Source organism: Anabrus simplex, chromosome 3 (assembly GCF_040414725.1).
Source record: "Anabrus simplex isolate iqAnaSimp1 chromosome 3, ASM4041472v1, whole genome shotgun sequence".
Classification (NCBI taxonomy): Eukaryota; Metazoa; Arthropoda; class Insecta; order Orthoptera; family Tettigoniidae; genus Anabrus; species Anabrus simplex.
The window spans coordinates 70452365-70473944 of NC_090267.1; the positions used below are offsets into that span (position 1 = coordinate 70452365).

The 21580-nt window shown below is 41.6% G+C and overlaps 1 protein-coding gene across 1 annotated transcript in view; it reads right to left on the bottom strand.

The window, feature by feature from the left end:
* The window catches only part of LOC136866659 (serpin B3), a 229936-nt gene that overhangs the window by 59441 nt on the left and 148915 nt on the right, over nucleotides 1-21580 (bottom strand). The window contains exons 3-4 of the mRNA XM_067143777.2: nucleotides 12569-12782; nucleotides 1895-2085 (exon numbers count right to left, since the gene is read on the bottom strand). Of these exons, the coding sequence (XP_066999878.2) occupies nucleotides 1895-2085; nucleotides 12569-12782 (405 nt within the window). The remainder of the gene's footprint in view (nucleotides 1-1894; nucleotides 2086-12568; nucleotides 12783-21580) is intronic.

Genomic DNA, 21580 nt, shown 5'->3' on the forward strand with positions numbered 1-21580 from the left:
CCTTATCTTATTGATCGTCGAAGTTTTGAGTGTTTGTGTTAAGCCAAGAGGCGGGCTGCCTCTTCCTTTGACAGGCAGAACATAGCCCAGGTAATGGCCACCAGTTTTCTATCTCTATAGCTGTCTCCACAAACTTTCGCGAGGGGAAGTTTCTAAGCTTTAACTATGTAACCATTTGATTTCTAAAATGTAAACTTCTTTTTCACGTAAAATGTCACAAAGTCTTAAACCGTAAATCGGGGATAGAGAGTGCGTTACCCTCTCGAGTTTCCCTTCAATTTATCTTGAGGTGACTACGAATTTGTAACTGTTTCTTTTCCTGTAAAGCTTTAAATTAACCTTTCATTCTAGTCACCTCAGTAGCTTAGGATTAGCCTCTGTATCATCGGGCCGCGAGCCCAATTAGGGTTTTATACGTGGTTTTCAAGGAGCGCAAGTGTACGCCTGCATACATTTTGAGACATTTTGAGTTTGGGCCAGTAATATTAACCTGTTCTTCCTTTTTGTGTAGGCCCAGTAGTATGGGCCTAGGGAGGCCGAATAATATAATTCTATCATTTATGTAAACTTAAAGGTGGAGCTTGTACGCTCTTTCGTTGTTATGTAAGAGATTGTTGTAACATTGAGGGGTGCCTCTGGAAGGCTGTAAATTGTTTCGGTTGGAGCAGAGTGCTATGTCTTGGGAGATTTATCTCCTTGTCTATCTAAACGTTACATTTTCGGCATCGTAAACTTGTAATTTAGAGCTTGAAGCACAGAAATTGTAAATTTCGTGTATCAACGTTGCTTTGTACCTGTAAGCTTGTTATTTCACTAAGTGAAAAGTTTTGTTAAGTTTGAAATTTGAAAAGAAATGTAACCTTTACTTTTAAAGTTTTAAAAGAATAATTGAATTTCGTAGACAGATCCATTCTTCCCGCGCCTTCTTTCACCTCTCTGTGATCCACAAAACCCCGATAACAATACCAATGACTACTGTGGTGAGAGAAACGATCCATAGTTTTGCTACCTCTAAAGAAAGGATGCCGGATCTGACATAAGAGTATTTAATAATAAGGTAAACCCAGGTGTGTTTTAGCATATTGTCTTTTATTGTTTATACTAGGAAAAGAACAGCACCAGTTAGCCCTGCTATCAACTCCACTCTAAATTTCTTTAACAGTCCAACTTCAAATAAATGGAAGGATAATGTAAAAAATTCAAATCAGAAGCTGAGGGAACAACAACAACTACTACTACGTTACCATATTGCTAAATATCATCCTGCTTTCACCTTACAATGAAAACCAGACCAAGCCCCATGGCACTACAGCCTCTAAGCTCCTCAACTGTATTCAAGTAGGCTGAGTTGACCTCGAACCAGCCCTTAGATAGAGGTAAAATTCCTTTGCCTGGGCGGGAATCGAACCCGGGTGTCCGGCTGCGAGGCAGGCACGCTGCCCGTACACTACAGGGCCGGCGCCTTCATACTACCTTCAGTAATTATTATTAAAATATGTGTGAGTATCTTAGCCTTAGATCATCCGCGTCCCTATTTAAACCAAAACGTGACCCTCCTATACGAAACTTCACGCGCCGCCACTGCGGCCCACTAACTGGAGAACTAAGAAAGGAACCCTTCCATCAGTAAGTCTCCGATCTGAGTCAGATTTGGTACAACTTCTTCAGTAGGAATCCTTTACTCAGCCATATCAAAATTAGATACCCAGTCGTATATTTAAAACTTGTTTAGGGGCGTCGATGTTTGCTCACTGCATAGAGAGGAGTGAGTGTCGGGAAGCAGGCAGAGGCGGGGCGGCCGGCCATTTCATGTGTCACCCTCTCACTCCTCACTCGTACACACATTACTCTATCTGGAAGGCTTTCCTTGTAAGCTGAGGAGAGAGTATACTACCTTCATATCATAGTATTCTGCGTACAAGAAAGTCGCTGTACAGTGCATGAAGCGTGCGTAGCGTATGCGGCCAGACAGCGAGTGGAAGGGCTCCCAGCGGGTGTCCTCTACTTTGAAGTACTTGCGTTCCCACTTCGTCTGGAGGAAGGAGGTCGCCGCCAGCAGAAGCATCGTGTCTGTTCCGAACTCGGCTGCAACAAGTCATAAGATTATCATTAGTTGCGGTTGTTGACGACGCAAAAATTAACTGAAGAAGATCAATACATTGCCTTTAAATATATGGAAATAATTAGTTTACAGTCGAACATCGATTTATCGAACCTCCTTTACTCGAATTTTCGGTATCTGGAAGCAAATTCAATTTCTTGGTCGTTAGTCCTATTTTTCACCAATATTTAGGTCTCTATTACCGGAAATTCCATTACGCGAATTTTTCAATGTCTAAAAGCTAAAGTTTCCAAACTAGAAAAATAAATATTCTGGAACTTGAATTTTCTTCGACATTAACTGTGCAGTACAGAACATCTTCCGGTCGACCTCGCTAAGCTTACACAGCGGATTACTTGTCCACCGCAGTAGTAGAGTTGTGGGGCTCCCAAATTCACTGAGTCAACACTTTTTCTGCAGCGTCAGCACCCGAGGTCATTGACCTGTAGCAGTGTACCTAGGCGGGTTCTGACCCCGAGGTCATTAACTCCTAGTATAGTAGTAGGGCTAAGCCGATTTGCGAATTTCGCATAAGAGAGCGAGCCTTATCTCACAGTCTCCATCTGGAGGGGCCCAACCTCACTTTAACGGCTTTCCCGACGCCTAAGAGAGCGAGTATAACCTCACATCCGCCATCTTGAAGGCGATATCCTTAGTTTTACGGCAAGATGCCCTTCCTGACGCCAATTGCACAAGATGGCGACTATGCACAGCTTCTTATGTGAAGGCTTTGGGGCGCTTGCGCAAGATGGCTTGCTATACATGGGCTCTTATGATACGGTCTAGAGACACTTGCGCAGGATGGCTGCTATACATAGACTCTTATGAAACGGCGTAGGGACGCTTGCACAAGATGGCGGCTATCTAATTGCACAAGATGATGACTATACACAGCTTCGTATGAGACGGCTTAGGCGCTTGCGCAAGATGGTGGCTATACATAGACTCTTATTGAGAAAGATGCCGGCCATGTGCGATTGCGTAATATGGTGGCTATACACGGGCTCTTATAAGACGGTCATGGGCGATTGCACAAGATAGCGGCTATGCACAGGCTCTTATGGAGAAAGATGACGGCCATGGGCGATTGCGCAAGATAGCTGGTATACATGGGCTCTTATGAGACGGTCATGGGCGATTGCGCAAGATGGCCGCTATACACATGGAGGAAGCCAGCTTAGAGGCTACTGCGCAAGATGGCGGCTGCTGTTAAGAGAAGGCTTAACGGGGCTTGCGCAAGATGGCGGCTACTCTTATAGAGAAAGCTGGCTTAGAGTCTACTGCGCTATACACAGACTCTTATGAAGAAAGCTAGCTTAGAGGCTACTGCACAAGATGGCGGCTATACATAGGCTGTTATGAAGAAAGCTAGCTTAGAGGCTACTGCACAAGATGGCGGCTACACATAGGCTGTTATTATCTCATTTTCCTCATTTTCCTCCTCTTCCTCCTCCTCTTCCTCTGTCAAGGCATAGCTTCATGTCTCTATCGAACAAGTTTAAACTTGCATTACTATGATGACGTGATCTTATGCATAAGGCTGCAGCGAGCACGTGCTATTAGTATGTTTTAACCTGCAGCGATGACGTCATCATAGTTATGTATGTTTAGCCTTGTTCGTTAAGAAGGTGACTTACTGACTGAAAGCTTTATAGATAATATCAGTAAGAATTTTTTAGTCTCCGCGATACAGTGGTAGAGAGTAGAGCGCTTTATTCAAACATGACGAGAACATTAATGATTGATGTACAAGGCTTCAAAGTAAATGGCAACAAGGTGGCTGTGTTGAATTACAGTATGTTATTGGCACCAAAACTTGTTAGTTTAGTATTTGGTCCACATTTCCCTTACTGTTTGCAAACAGATGAAGATAAAAAGTAGACTCAATGGATCAAAAAATTAGGTTTGCAGTGGGAAGAAAAATAAATACCTTATCGATTTCTATCTTTAATGATGAACACACATTTGTCAAGAGCAGATCTTGTATTTTTAAAGGGGTGTGAAAAGAAGGAATGGTTACGTGAGTATCTATTATCATCGTATGAAATTATCGACATGCAAGAATTAGGGTGCCCATCATTTAAAACTCTTCTGATGGAGCATAGTGGAGAAACAAGTAAACAGCCTTTACTACACGTGTACATGGTCTTTGATTGGTTGTGTTGCAGTGCATGCCGGGAGGTGTACAACATACGTAAATTGCAGTGTCAAAATAATGTTAGTGTGAAAGAAACAGTTGTAGAGTAAAGACATCATGCCATTTCTAACAGATACTAACTGTAACGCAGTTGAAAAGGCAATCGTAAAGTTTTATGCATGCAAAAAGAAACTAAACACTTTTACTGAAGAAGAGTTAAATGCATTACCAAAGGCATTTTAGTTAATGTAGTTGCAAATGCTGTAAAGAAGATTTGGGATGAGGTGCCTCGTGAGTGGACTCAAGATCCTGTTTTTTGCAGAGCTTCAAACGTGTTATTTACATCATGAACAAGTGAATTTAGGCAGGAGACCTTGTGTGAGAGAGTGTCGTACATGTCAACTGTATCAAGGACCTAAAACTAACGAGTGGTCTTCGCTTATATATACTTTACATGGCTGTAAAATGAGTAAACAAGAAAATGGTGAAGAAACTTGCTAGGAGAAAGGTGAGGAAGCATGCTGGGTATAGGCTCATCAATAAAGTGATTGATCTTCTTCCCTTCGAGCTTCATCTTCCTAGTTACCAGTACTGCGGCCCTAGAACACGACTTGACGATCGCTTGGCACGTGGTGTTCCTGGTATTAATACGTTAGATGCTGCTTATCGACAAAACAATCCTGAAGTAAGACATGTAGCTGATCAAAATCCGCTTCGTAAAGCTATGCTGCGTGTGTCGTCACCTAGTGCTTCCGTTGCTGATAAGATAGCAGCACTTGTCGATGCCGATGCAATAAAGGGAAAACTGTTACTAGGTAGTGGCAAAGACTGTAAAATAAAGAAAGGATAAAACAGATTTACTTGAAGAAAAAATGTATATATTCTAAAATGAATATGAATTGTCAAAATATATTTCAGGTGTTGTTTAATATTAATTCTACAGCATGTCCGAGTAATAATGTTGTTGTGTATTAACTTAGAAGAAAGTAGAGGTAGAGAATTGAGAATTAAAAAACACACACAAGATTTAAATTCCATCCTCTTTATTAATCCATGAATTAAATCGGTTATTAAACCAAGCCATTTAACATACAGTTTATTCCCAAGACGTCGTATGACAGGTTCAGTTAAATAGTGATCAGGATATTTTGTTTTCTGCAGTTCTTCGATGTATAATCCTCCTTCAATAGGCTGTTCTCTGAAATCGCAAAGTAAATACGTAACTGGATTAGTAAGCTTAACACTCCTGATTTGAAAAATGTCAGTGCTCCAGTTGGGTGTGTATACTTTTGCAAAGATAGACTTGTGTTTGCTGATGCGAATAAAATCGCCTTCTTTAAAGCGACCGCGGCGCGGATCAGCTGTTTTAATTACAAGACGAATAGCATCTAGGCGAGGTGTATTCCTTGTTACAAGACGTGGCTTCGTTCCGATAGTACGATGAGGTACATCATTGTAGGTAGATACAAGTCTAGGTAGCAGATCAATCCAATGATATGAACCTTGTGCTGTAAATTCTCGCCACATCATTGTTTTGAGTGTACGATTAAAGCGTTACAACACTTGCCTTGAGATTGCTGTACGTAGAGTAGTGCTGAATGCCAAGTAACTTCAGGTAAGAAGAAAAATCCTTGTTGTAAAACTCTTTACCTTGATCGGTTTGAAGAAGCCTTGGGCAGCGTTTCGATTTTTTAACAATATGCTTAAATGCGTCTTTGATTTGAGTTGGTGTCTTAGAACGTTCAGGTTGTGCAAAAGCAAACTTCGAGTACACATCGATAACAGTAAGTAGATACTTATACCCTTTATTGCTAGAGGGATATGGAATCATTTCTACTAGGTCTGCTTGCAATAGATCATCTTTCCCTCGTGTAATAACGCGTCCGCGATAGTAGGTGCGACGTGCTGGTTTATGTAACTCATGTGCGATGTTTACCTTTACAGGTGAGATCTTATCTTGACGAGCCATTACAAAATAATACCGGCGATATGCAGATGATAGTGTTCCGCTTGTAAAAAAGTGCTGAAGATCCGCAGACATTACTAAACTGCTGAAGTAGGTCTGCTTCCCAACACGAAAAGTCTGAAATAATGGTCATAATCAAACATTTACGACTGAAATCCAGATGCCCTTCTTGGAGTATTGCAATGAATCTAGAGGACATATCCTTTAATGCATCGGACGCCTGGAAAGAAAAATAGCAACATCAATACTCGTCACCACATCATCACATCACTGAGAACTCCTGAAAGTGTCCAGATGGATTTTTCCTTCGCGGACGACAGTGGAGGACGCTAAACCGAACTAGGACCGGCCAAGGTAGATGTGGAGCCACTCTCTTCAAATGGGGATGGAAGACATCACCGCAATGTGACCGCGGAGAAGATTAGCAGACAGTGGATCACATCGCATTTGAGTGTCCTTTGCATGCTTATAGAGGCTCTATAGAGGACTTACACTGTGTCTCAAGCGATGCTCTTTTCTGGCTCTCAAATTTTGATATGGAACTTCAGTTATGAGCTTGAGATGACAGTTGTACATATTGTATTCAACATACGCTAAATAATAATTCTATCTGTTAACTAGGGAATAGCTAGCACATCACTGGAGCAAGTCCAACGCTCTAAGTATCTCGGCAAGGGTGTTGATCACAGCTGGAACAACGCTGTTGAAATTAGGTCCCGGATTGAACAGACAAGGACTGACTGCATTCAAGAAAATGAGCAACAAACTTCTCTGTAACAGGGACTTAAAGACCAATCTCCGTCTCCGTTTACTTCGGTATCGTGTAGATTTTGTCTTACTTCATGGTGATGAGACTTGGACCCTAACAGAGAAGAGCACCAGACGTGGTACTACCGACATCTGCTCAGAAAATCACGGGTTGACAGAATGCGTAACACTGAAGTACTCCAACGCCTGGAGAAAGAGTTAGAGGTCATGCACAACCAAAAAGAAGAAACTTGAGACTTCGGCCATATCATTCGAAATGATAAATATAGACTTCTCCAGGTTATCTTAAAATTTAAAATTAAAGGAAGGAGAAGGAGGGGCAGGAGGAGAATATCTTGGCTACGAAATCTACTAGAATGATATGGGCTCCGTGCCCCCACTCTTTCCCTAGTTGCTGAGAACAAGAACCTGATCACCCTGATGACAGCCGACATCCAGTGAGGGTATGTTACAAGTATGATAATAAGAAAAGCTTTTGTTCAGATCTATCGCACAAAGGTCTATGTACACACAATAATATTCAATAACGAGAAAGACCAACATAAAGAATAAACCAACACACATACAAGAGACTCGAAGAATTAAAAATAAGCACACAATATTCACATACACGGTTTTTTGATAGCGAAGCACACTGACAAATTTCATTCACCCACGTGGTGAAGACATCTAAGGAGTAAGTATGGCAGCTTCGCATTTGTGACACCATTGCCTTAACTAGTGCTAACAACAGGCATGAAACGCATGCCCCCTTGCCCCTCTCCTACTACGTGACAACACCGTAGCCGCAGCCCCTCTCACCCGCCTCTCCACTGCTTTAGTCTGCTCAAAAGGTGGCCCGGAGTACTGTATAGTGAACGGGATGGACTTAACTGTAAGTGGTGGGAAAACTGTGCTAACGGAAACACAGAGAAAGTAAGAAAACGGAAAACCAAGACATTAATGAAATAGTATGGGAGTGGTTTGTCAGGACAGAAACATCGCATTTCGGGTCCTATGTCACAGGAATACGCTCAAATGGTGGCTGAAGAACTAGGTAAAAATGAACTCTAAAAATTTATTGGACTGCTGGAGAGTTTTCGCAAAAGACATCAGATAATTTTAAACAAAGAGGAAAAATATGTAAATACAACACTGAATAAGGTATTTATACCGTTTCATTTTTCTCAGAATGTCCATTATGCATGTTCATGGTTTAATTGAACCGGATATTTGAGAAAGCACCTATGTCCATTACGACTAGTTTTGATAAAGCAGAAAAATCTGCATACAGCTTGTAATGTTTGGAATTTGTGTCTGGCCTTTATACCAAATATTTATCTGATGTTTTGTCCTGCTCGATGGCTAAATGGTTAGCGTACTGGCCTTTGGTCACAGGGGCCCAGGGTTCGATTCCCGGAAGGAATATTAAATATCATTGGTTAATTTTGCTGGCACAGGGGCTCCGTGCATCATCATGTCATTTTCATCAAGACACGCAGGTCACCTACGGGTGTCAAATCAAAACACCTGCATCTGGCGAGCCGAACATGACCTCGGACACTCCCGGCACCAAAAGCCATATGCCATTTCATTTCATTTGATGTTTTGTAATAATTCTGATCATTTTTGAAGAAAATACATTTTCATAAATAATGATATGGTATGGTAACTGAAGTTTACTGGACATATGAGATTTGTCAGATAAATAAACTCTTGATACCAAAAACATAAAAAAATCCTCAATTCTAGCCTTTCAGGTAAGCAACTCAATGTTGAAAATATCGAAGGGATATGAGCTACGCATTTTAGGTGAATAAAATATAATATAGTATGAGAATATATTCCTTGTTCATTCCTAAAAATTTAAAAATAAACCAAACCCCATGGCACTACAGCCCTTGAAGGGCCTTGGCCTACCAAGCGACCGCTGCTCACCCCGAAAGCCTGCAGATTACGAGGTGTCGTGTTGTCAACAAGACGAATCCTCTCGGCCGTTATTCTTGGCTTTCTAGACCGGGGCCGCTATCTCACCGTCAGATAGCTCCTCAATTCTAATCTTGTAGGCTGAGTGGACCTCGAACCAGCCCTCAGGTCCAGATAAAAATCCCTGACCTGGCCGGGAATCGAACCCGGCAAAAAATTTAAATCGTTTTCTTAATCAACATTAGCCGGTCGATTAAGTGAGAAATTTGCCTTTTTCTTTTACTACTACGAGCGCAAATGTGGGTCAATGCAGAGTTTCGCTTAAGCCATTATAGCAACACTCGGTGTGGATATTATTCAAAAATAAAAAATGCCTGAGGGTGTTGAACCGAGGAACACATTACAGAAAGAATTGTGTAAATAAGTTAATTTGGATAGGATTTGATTTAAAAAGAAAACGAGTAGTACTACTCTGTGGTGTATTAGTTAGCGTGATTAGCTGCCACCCCCGGAGACCCGGGTTCGATTCCTGGCTCTGCCAAGAAATTTTAAAAGTGTTACGAGAGCTGGAACGGGGTCCACTCAGCCTCAGGAGGTCAACTGTGTAGAGGTGCGTTCGATTCCCACCTCAGCCATTTTCGAAATGGTCTTCCGTGGTTTCCCACTTCTCCTCCAGGCAAATACCGGGATGGTACCTAACTTAAGGCCACGGCCGTTTCCTTCCCTCTGCCTTGTCTATCCCTTCCAATCTTCCCATCCCCCGACAAGGCCCATGTTCAGCATAGCGGATGAGGCCGCCTGGGCGAGGTACTGGTCATTCTTCCCAGTTCTATCCGCCGACACTAAGTCTCACGCTCCAGGGCACTGCCCTTGAGGCGGTAGAGGTGGGATCCCTCGCTGAGTCCGAGGTAAAAACCAACCCTGGAGGGTAAGCAGATGAAGAAGGAATGAAGTAAAATTTTTAGGTCCACCTCTGTGGCGTAGTGATTAGTGAGATTAGCTGCAACCCCCGGAGATTCTGGTTCGATTCCCGGCTCTGACACGGAATTCGAAAAATTGTACGAGGGCTGGAACGGTGTCCATTCAGCCTCGGGAGGACAATTGAGTAGAGGTTGGAAGTTCGATTCCCTCCTGAGCCATCCTTGAAGTGTTTTTCCGCGGTTCTCCACTTCTCCTCCAGACAGATGCCCGTATGGTACTTAACTTAAGGCCACGGCCGATTCCTTCCCTCTTCGTGTCTATGCCTTCCAATCTTCCCATCCCCGACAAGGCCCCTGTTCAGCATAGGTTCCAAAATAACGGCGACTGCAGTCATGAAATTAAAAGACGCTTGCTCCTTGGGAGGAAGGCAATGGCCAACATTGAAAACACTTTCAAGAGTAGAGACGTAACTTTAAGAACGGAGATTCGTACAGTGAACGCTATGGCCTTCCAAGTGACAATGTACGAAAGCGAGACCTGGACAGTAAGAAAGGCTGAACGTCGAAGTATAGACGCATTTGCACAATGGTGTTGGAGAAAATTCCTTAGAGTTCCGTGGACTGCGAAGAGGTCTAATAATTTACAGGAAATCAATCCAGGCTGTTTACTGGAATGTCAAATACTCAAACAAAAAATAAGTGCTTCGGTCATATTAGATTCACTGGAAAAGACCTTAATGCTGGGGAAGTTTGATGGCAATAGAAGAAGAGGGAGACAACGGATGAGGTGGTTTGACGGCCACGGCCACGGCTCTCAATTTAGAAAGTCTTCGGAAAATAGTACACGACAGAAAGAAATGGATCACGGAGAGTCGGAAGCGACTAAACGACTAACAACAACAACTCACCTCCATTAAAAGGAAACCTCTATTTTACGGAAAAATTTGCAAGTCCCTTTCGATTCCGTTGAATGCAGGTTTTACAGTAGCATGGTTGATTACTTAGTGCTGATGTTGGCACTGTTCTAATGACCGCGCTCGAGTTGATGCTTCCTGGATGCAGTGGCAATAAGGAGCTGCCCGCGGGCGCCAGATTCCCATTCAGACCAAAGTTTAGACCAGTCCCTCTGGAGGGCTGTCCCTCTGGCCGGCGTCAGTCAATCATGAAACCTCTATGGAGTCTACATAATACTTCTCAGCGTAATATGAAATTGTAGGTTCATATTAGGGTCTCTCATATAAATCAAGATCGCCCAGCGCCGTTTTCATTCTCCAAGACTTGAGCAGCACCACGGGAGGCGCGCGTATACTACTTGATCTTCCAAGGAGCGTGCACGTGTTCTATCTAGCAGTCTCCGGTCCGAATATCAGCTCTTAACATGGTGAGGCCGTTATTTTAAATACAAGTCGGCTCGACGAGTACGCGATGCATTTCTTCAGCAATTTCCTGGTGAAGTGTCAGCCTCACGAGCACGTATTAAAATAAATATAAATAAATTTGAAAGTACGGGCTCAGTAGTCAATAAAAACAGGTGCACACACGAACAGTTTTAACATTGTTTAAAACCTGCTGATGAAGCCAAAAGAGTGAGATACTGTGATGATCGTTTATTCGACCCACAGCTTGTGTTCTTTGCGGATGATGCCTGGTTTCATCTTTGGTCATACCGAGCTCGATAGCTGCAGTCGCTTAAGTGCAGCCAGTCTCCAGTATTCGGCAGATAGTGGGTTGGAACCCTGAAGATGGTTTTCCGTGGTTTTCCATTTTCATACAAGGCAAAAGCTGGGGCTGTACCTTAATTTTAAGGCCACGGCCGCTTTCTTCCTACTCCTAGCCCTTTCCTGTCCCATCGTCACCGTAAGACCTATCTGTGTCGGTGCGACGTTAAGCAAGTTGTGCATTTCTGGTCGTGTGAACAGTCATATATCTCGCTATTGATGTGCAGAAAATCCTAATGGTGTTTATGAAGTCGCTCATTATGTTAGGAAGATTGGTGTTTGGTGTGCTGTTGGTGCAGGACGAATAATTGCACCCATGTTTTTCAAGACGACAGTAAGTGCAGTGTGTGTGAGTTTTAATAATGGTGTAAGCTGAAAGAAAAAGTGTATCGAACAAATTCTCACACATTCTAGGAACTGAAAGAAAACGTTACGAATGAAATCAGAAACATTACAGCGGCAGAACTCACTCGTATCAGCCAGAATGTGGTTACCAGATACAGTGCCTGTATAACCCAGGAAGAACGACACTTCCAGCATCTGTTATAAGGTAAGATTTCATATAAGATTGTATACACGCTTAAAGCAGGGCGGCCGCGCGCGACATAAGTTCGGCTGAGGTAGCTGTCGTAGCGCAGAGTACAAGCACCTGGCGCTCGGTCTGGGTTTATATGGGAGACCTAGTATATCACATTTATCCTTGAGATGTTTACGATTTGTAAATGTAATTTAAATATAATATAAATATTTTCAGAAGAAGAACGACAACGAAGATTAGATAGAATGAAGAAATACTGGAAGATCAGAAAATAAAAAAAACATAAAACATCAAAGAAGACCGGACAGAAATTGACTACATTGGTCCAATGCGGACGTAAAAACACAATAATAATAATAATAATAATAATAATAATAATAATAATAATAATAATAATAATAATAATAATAATAATAATTTTATTGCTCTTAGAGTTCAATGGCATTCTTAATCATCTGTGTGTTACTTGTGGGAGGACTGTATGAGCGATTCTGGCAAATTCGTCAGCTACTCACTGTGATGTATGGGCAGGTTGACCCGGTAGCGAGTCATAGACTCCAGCCAGGTGACCGCGGCACCGCCCGCCGTCTCGGGATCGCCCTTGAAGTCCACCATCTGCACTGTCGTGAGGTACACCTTCTCGATCAGTTTCCGGAACTCATCGTCCACACTGTTGTGCAAGTCCACGAACAACCGGGTCCCAAACTCGAACTGGCTCGGATCCGTACCCTAAGAAATCAAGACCACATAAGACAATCGCATGTTCTATATCGATACAGAGTGCTTCAGATGAAGACTCCACTTCCAAAACTGCTCCCTTCGACATTTAAGAAAAAAAACATGATGTAATGGCCGTTTCAACCTTTCAAAAAACTCTTTCATGACTTAACTTGCTCTTTCCCTGCGTAACTTAGCTTCAAAGATGACGTAATTTTTCAAAACTATCTCCTTCTACCTTGTGCGCTGCTCCAAAACTGTCTTATTTCCCTACATGTATTATGTCCAGAGCCTCTCCAATCCATAAGCAAGATTATCCTCATTTGTTATTTGGGTTACAAAACTCTCTCCATCTTTCTTTTAATTCTTCCTGCAAGGTCAATTTAAATTCGTGTTTTTAACAATTACTAACACAGCATAAGCTGTAGGCCATTGCTATCACCTCCTTGCAGAAGACGAAAGAAAATGAATGATCTGCCAAAGTGGAGGAAAAACCGAGAGAGAGAGAAAATTTTTAAATCCGAGGGGTAGAGTACTAATGCTTTCAGCAATTCCGAGTAAAATACTTGGCATAAATAATACACAATGATACCAGTTTTAATTACTTTTAATTTATTTATTTTCAGATATAGGCCTACTCAAATGAAGACCACGAGAAATTACATCACCCCACTGAAGAGGTCGATGAACTGATGAGATAATTTTGATTTAATGTTCAAAATTAGTATGTTGTCATTTAAAAAAAGCGTGTTTAATTTTATACACACAGTTTGGTTTTCAGAAACCTATTGTAATATTTTACAGTTTTTGTGGTAATAATAAGAGTACAGCATTTCATGTTTACGATTTCTGTTTAAAGGGATGTACATAATTATAATATTACTTAAATCTAATTGATAAAGTCACTGTCAAAACTCTCATTCCAGAGCACAATTCCAAAACTATGTACATCAAACCGAAAATCTTTAATAACTTCGCAAATATAAATCCTTGATTTTCATAATTATGACTAATAAATGCATGTTCACCCTCCTATTAAACTGCCACCATTAGGGAAAGGAATTATTTATTTTCCGCCATTTTTACAAAATCTTTTATAATGAATGAAGGCAGTTTTGGAAGTAGAGTCTTCTGATACCGAACTGTTCATACAGTTAATTAGATTTGGTCATCGGGATATCACATCATGAATACGTAGTTGCCTTAGCGAAGGAAGTCGGCCCCCAGATGTAGAGCTAGCGTGTCTGTCCCTTATCCAGAAGCCCCGGATTCGATTCCTGGCCAGGTCAGGGAGTTTTACCTGCATCTAAGGGCTGGTTTGAGGTCCACTCAGCCTACGTGATTTCAATTGTAGAGCTGTTAACGGTGAGATGGCGCCCTCGGCCTAGAAAGCCAAAAATAACGGCCGAGAGGATCTGTCGTGCTGACCACACGACACCTCGTAATCTGCAGCCTTTCGGACTGAGCAGCGGTCGCTTGGTAGGCTATGGCCCTTGGAGGCTGTTGCGCCATGGGGTTTGGTGTTTTTAGCGAAGGAAGTATGCGTCAGTAGGCTGATCATAAATACTACCAGCAACTTCATGGATTATACACTGATTCTACACCAAAGAGCCTATAGTCAGTGGACAAAGAAGTGGAGGAAACAAAGAACCATAAAGGTAAATACTACTCATCGATAGAACAGAATTCCCCGTGATGTCCTTGGTTCGCACAATGCAACACTCAACGACGATTCATCTCGACAATTACCCGAACGTGATTCAATCACGGAAGTTTTAGAAGTCACCTTTATCTCATCAACGTCGTGGACACACCATACTGTACATGTGATGTCCATCGATTCAGGACCTAAATCATAACTTTTTCGCATGTGCTCATTTCCACCAACAGCAAAATGTTTTGATTACATCTCTGATTAACGGTACGCAACAGTTACCATCCTGTATCAGTACAGTACCTGCGACTAAAGACAAAATAGTGTACTGTATACTATTATTAGGAACTATGTAACAGAAACTTGCCTAAACATTTGACTGATTTTATATGGATATTTATGTGATTATAATGTGAAGATGTGCAACACATATGTATTTTTTATATACCGGGTGGTTCGCCAGCCCCTTATTTTTCCGGACACAGGCAACCCAAATAACGCGTATAACCTGAAGATTCTTCTGATTTAGTTTTTTAACACAAAATAACATCTCCTTATGGTCAATAAGGCTCTCCCCTACATGCGTGTCATAACTGTAAATTGATACATGGACCTAGCAACGGAAATACTACTGTGCACAATTCCGCGTCAAGTACTAAGGACCATTCAGCTTTCTTTCATTCATTTATTCTTTCTTTCTTTCTTAATCTGTTTACCCTCCAGGGTTGGTTTTTCCCTCGGTCTCAGCGAGGGATCCCACCTCTACCACCTCAAGAGCAGTTTTCTGGAGCGTGAGACATTGGGTCGGAGATACAACTGCGGAGGATGACCAGTACCTCGCCCAGACGGCCCCACCTGCTATGCTGAACAGTGGCCTTGGTGGGGGATGGGAAGATTGGAAGGGATAGGAATAGAAGAGGGAAGGAAGCGGTCGTGGCTTTAAGTTAGGTACCATCCCGGTAATTGCCTGGAGTAGAAGTGGAAAACCACGGAAAACCACTTCCAAGATGGCTGAGGTGGGAATCGAACCCATCTCTACTCAGTTGACCTCCCGAGGCTGAGTGGACCTCGTTCCAGCCCTCGTACCACTTTTCAAATTTCGTGGCAGAGCCGGGAATCGATCCCAGGCCTCCGGGGATGACAGCCAATCACACTAACCACTACACCACAGAGGCGGACGCTCTTTCCAGGGCCAAATAAAAATGAACTCTTTGGAACAGGTTGAAGTGCGGCCATATTGTAGTCACTGTAAACTGCGTTAATCGATAAATAAATTGCGCCAGTCCGTGACTCGAACCTATTCGCAGGCAATTAGGCGGAGGCAAGAGCAGTCATGTCTGATTTAGCCACCGCGAGCCTCACCCCGTTCCTCGCACGTTGTAGTCCTTATAGACACTTCCTGTACAAACGTATGATAGTGTTGACATGATACTATATTTATAGGCTTTTGGGCTTATGTCGTGTCAAGAAAATAAGGTGAAATTCTTTACGTTTCGCAGAGAACTGTGCTCTGCGTCATGTGAAGAAAATCTCGACTGTCCACGAGAAAGGCTTCTTAAACTTGCTTGCTTGCTGATGCTTATGGGCTGTGTCTACGACATTTCACCCCGTCAATACTCGCTTACTCATGTAAACACACTAGTATAAATGAAAAATGTCAGTTCAATAATTGATGCTTGCGCTGGCAAGTAGAAAAACACAAAACACTGCACTTCACTATATCACATAACAACCCCATTTTGCTCGAGTAGCCTGTTGTCATACGGGAAACTTCCAATCTTGCAAGCACACTGCGTCTAAAGCTTCACCCACACGAAGAATCCAAAATAGCACTCACCAGTAATACACTAATGATATGAGGAATCACTCAAATGGAACCTTGAAAAGCATGAGTAATTCTCACCCGAAATTACAGACAGAATTATAACACGATATTGGCTTCATCTAGAAACAAATTTAACACTCGAATAATCTCGACTGTAGGATTACAGAGCAAACAAGAAACACTGGTAGGAAAAACCTGCTTGAGGCGCCTGAGGTTAGTCAGAAGTTTTTTACGGGGGTTAGCATATAAAGAACATTCAAAGAAAATGTGGTTGGAGTAAAGGCTTCTTAAACAATGGCCTTTGAAATTTAGACGTTATAATAGATGTGAAAACGGTACGTTCATTCGTCGCGAGATGGCTCCCCGGACGTGGCACAGCGCTAGCGTTCAAAGCGGAAGCTGACCGAACCACCAGAATCAGTCTAAGAGTGTCACATAACATGTGTACGTAACATATGACATTCACAGGTGTATGATAGTGTTATTCGCAGCCGTTATCATTTTCCACATTCATTATAGTTAGAAACAACTCTACCGCTAATGGTTTCTACCATATTCGCGAGCATTATATAAACGGTATGGTTGTACTGAGGCCATAAAAAGACACGTACTAATTATTTTCGCATGACTGTGATAAACGCGTTAGTTGGGTTACCTACCTCCGAAAAAATAAGGGGCTGGTGAACCACCCGGTGTATTATTCCAAACTGTGACAATAAACTGTAAAGTTCAAATCGGCATTTTATAATATTCAGATGGCTGTTTGGTCTCACACGGATCTAAAGCCAAATATGTTTTTAAAGTAAATTAGGTGGCCTAAAATAGCATGTGCTCCAGATAATTTTTCAGGTCAAACTCCCGAAGTGTCGGCAACACCTCTGTTTCACTTGTGCAGCGGAACGGTCTACTGCTATTGAAGGTGAATGTAACGTTGTTTCCGTCACCAAGCCTAGTTACTAAAAATATTTTCATTCCTCCCCTGTAGGGCGAGGCAGGTCTCTTATACCGTGACGCCGTCTCTCAGGCCGGGAGATTTGTTGCGGCGAAAGAGATGCTCGGAGAAGGTGAGGGTTTTGGCGGCCGTGGCCTACACTAGGAACTGTCCCGAAATTCTTCTTACTGAAGGATAATGGTAAACCACGGGAAACCATTCTCAGGACAGCCGAGGTTTGGGGCCAGCCATGAGGTCCAACCCTGTCCCGTCTCCCGAATTCAGAGGCGTAGAGGCACGCCTTGGCACCCCTCCTCTGCTCGGTTGGCCGGCCAGAGTGCAGAGCTGTTGGAGCTCAGACCAGCCGTGGCCATTTATGGGCCGAGATCTACTCTGCATCTACCGATGTTGTCCCCGTCACATACTCACTGGTACTGAGCTCGCTGGCTGCAGTCGCTTAAGTGCGGCCAGTATCCAGTATTCGGCAGATAGTGGGTTCGAATCCCACTGTCGGCAGCCCTGTAGATATTTTTCCGTGGTTTCCCATTTTCACACCAGACAAATGCTGGGGCTGTACCTTACTTAAGGCCACGGAAGCTCCCTTCCCACACCCAGCCCTTTCCTGTCCCATTGTCACCGTAAGACCTATCCGTGTCTGTGTGACGTAAAGCAAATTGCTGTTGTGTTGCATACTCACCGGAACCTCTAACGACTGCGAATGTTGAGTAAATGCCGGAAAACGCCTCGGATCCACCTAGCAACGTGTTCAGACAACGCCGATGCGTTTTTGCTTCATTTCCTTTACATGTGTTTTCTAAAAAGGATAAAACCCGCAGAGAAAAATCCACACTTCTCTGGCCCTTCAGGCAAGTAACTCAATGTTGAAAACATCTTAATCATCGATATCCGGTCGATTAGAATAGCAGTTTGCCTTCTTATACCACTACGGGCGCTAATGTGAGTCAATGCAGAGTTTCACTTAAGCGCTTATAACTACATTCTGTGTTGACATTTTTTAAATTCCAAAAACACCTTGAAGGTATTGAACCAAGGAACGCATTACGGAAAGAATCTATATAAATCAATTTGTAACGACCGTGTGTCTGTACATTGACTGTTTTGGCGTAATTTCCGTACAGTTATCCGTTTCAGGTGTAATAATGACCATCCGCATATTTTTTAGCTTCGATGTCTGTTTGTCTATAACTTGAAAACTACCGGATATATTTCTACCAAACTTCATATTTAGAATCCACCTGTCCTTGGGTAGGTTTTAGGGCTAATATTGTTTCTAAATCCCTGAAATGACTGGGGGTTTATACGAGCACGACACCGTAATTTTGCATTCCCACAAAATATACACAACCAAACTCAATGAAAATCTACTTGCTTTAATGGAAATCAATTTCTAAACCTATTTTCTCATATGCATAATTTCTATACGAGGATTAATAAGGGAGATTTCATTAACGGGGCCGTTTTTCGGTATAAGTCCCACCGGGTTCAAGAGCGGGTGCATGTAAAGCCTATTATTTATAAGTTGAAAACTGGAGATATTACAACCAAACTTCATATTTAGCTTCCACCTGTCCAAAGGTAAGTTCTTAGGTCCATCCCACGTGAAATTCCAGGAATGGACTGGGGCTTTATAGGGACCAGAGGCAGTGATTTTACTCTCCCACAATATACATAACATCAACCTGACTGGAAATTGACCAATCTTGATGGAAATCCATTTGTAAAATCTTCTAGAATGCTAGATAAGTAAATAAGTTTATTTCTTGCATCCGGGAGATAGTAGGTTCGAATCCCACTATCGGCAGCCCTGAAGATGGTTTTCCGTGGTTTCCCATTTTCATACCAGGCAAATGCTGGGGCTGTACCTTAATTAAGGCCACGGCCGCTTCCTTCCAACTCCTAGGCCTTTTCTATCCCATCGTCGCCATACCCTAGCAAAAAAGAAGTTTATTTCGCTAGGATTTGAATAAAAAAAAAGCAAACGAGTAAAGAAACAAGCTATTTTGGGCAGTTTTGTGGAACTACATTTAGGCCGAAAGTGGTTTTTGAAATTTGTTTTTTTTAATAGTTTCAAAGAGCTATCCAAAACTCACAATTTGAAACCTTCCGAGACCTTTAGCCTTTCAACTCTCGGCAAAATTGAGGAAAATGCTTAATTTTACATTTTTTCTCAGTGTGGGGTCCCCTATTTTGTCTGATAAAGAAATGTTTTCAAGATTAAAATAATCTCGAGTACTTGGTGTGAAATTTTGATGTCGTAACAGTGACTATAGCATGCTTTTTTTTTTTTTCAAAGTTTCGATATAACTTCAGAAGTAACCAATCATAGCATACTTCGGTTTATACGCCCAAATATTAGCGAGGTTATACAAACCTTTGTACACTCGTGTTCAAACCCCTATTACTTAATGAGCCTGAGACAAGTTAAGTGTTTCTCTAAGCGTCTAAACTTTTCTTCTATACGTGCTGTTGAAGCACATACTTACAATACTTCTTAGTTACAGGCTGAAAGGAGGCTCCAATTACAATTCATCATTGTGGTACAACAACTATGAAATTCCAACGCAGGACTGCTGACTGTGTAATGGATCTGGTCAAATCATGAAATGCATGCGCCATCGTAATCTCGGAAATGAAGCCAAGAGGGAAATAAGGTGACCGCGAGACTGAGTACTATATTTTCATTTATTGAAGCTTTGGACTGTCACATTTTTGTGTATGCTTCTATCTCGCCTGCACAGTAGTTTTGTAGCTTGATGTAAATGAATTAGATTAATGAGGAGCAATATTCCTCCATTTATTTCCTCAATTTCCTGTAATTTGGTTGTAGCTTTGGAATTATCATTATTTCCTGAATTTTTTGTAATAATATTCGCGGAGTAATTCATCCTTTGCAAGAAATTCTTCTCGTGCAACGTTGTGGATTATAAATGTCAGGATTAATTTTAGTGGGGAACACGATTTTTTTGTCTGAGGTATTGGTCCCTCTTTGGGGGTGTTCTCAAGACTTAGATTCTGAAAATGGTATTAGTTTGTTCATATCAGCTCTCTTCCTCACGTTACGGCAAACTAGGTTATTAAATTAAGTCTACAACATAGATAAAGGAACACCATGATTTTTTTAGTACAACAAGTATTTTGGGATATATTATGTTATTAAATTAAGTGTACAACGTATACAAAGAAACACCGAAGACCGTAAAAGTAGTTTGTGGGACATAAAGCAAATAAAATTTAAAAAAAAATAAAGAAACACCAGTGCTTCGTTAAGATAACAAATACTTGTGAGGTAAAATTTGTTAATTTTAAGTTGGTTTTTATCCATTTTTTTCTCAACTAATGAGATAATTAAATTCAGTCCGACGGAAATCTTTTGAAGAAGAAGGTCCTTTGATAATCACTATCAGTGTTGCACATCACACACAACCTTCTGTATCACAATTCGATTCATCTGTCACTTCACAAAGCTCAGGAAGGCTAGAGAACGTTGGACAAGGTATCACTTCTGAATGTGTAAAATTGCGTCTCACAGAGGATAAATCAAGATTCTTCCACTGACTCTGGTTTTTCTCGATGATGCCCTTTTTTATTTTATTCGTTATGACAAACTAAGGACCACGTTTGAACTTACTAGCACTTTCTTGGTCTTTTCTTCTTCTCTTCCCAATACCTCTTCATTCTCTCGCTGTGTTCCTTTTTCCGTTGTACAGTCCAAACCCTGTTTAGTCAGGTGGGCTTTGCACAGAATTTGTGTTTGTGAATTAAAGTACTGAGTTTTATTCTATCTTGAATGGTTTCTTCATGAAAGCCCTTTATATTTGTTTTAAGAAAGAGTCATCATTGTGGTAAATCTGTTCACTCCACACCATCAGAACATATAATTTCATGCTCTTCCTTTGTCAGTTTTTCCACTGTTGCAGGTGCTCTGTGCATATTTTGCACGTGAAATGTTGTGCCCATGAATTATCCTGATCCCCAGTTTCAGCTCAAAGTAAGAAAAATAGGCTCTTTTCACGAGGTCCTTTGTAACTTGTCTCCACTTTGATTACGTGTACTCCCCGCAAATATAACAAAAGTATCAGAGTTGTTAATACATTTTCTTCGTGATGAAGGCATTTATATATCTACAAGTAAATAAAACAGTCCAGGCATGTAATTTACACAGTCAGATGTATAATATGTAGAAATAATAAACGAAATTTGGTGGGAAATAAATTAATATATTATTACATAATTAACAACATCTAAAACAATACAGCTGCTAGAAAAAATGGAATCAGCAGCGCAGATGTAACTAGAATCAGATTTAAAATTCCAGATACCACCCAAACAATTTTGTTTCTTTCCCAGTCTTATAAGTAAAGCGAGTGCAACTAAATTAA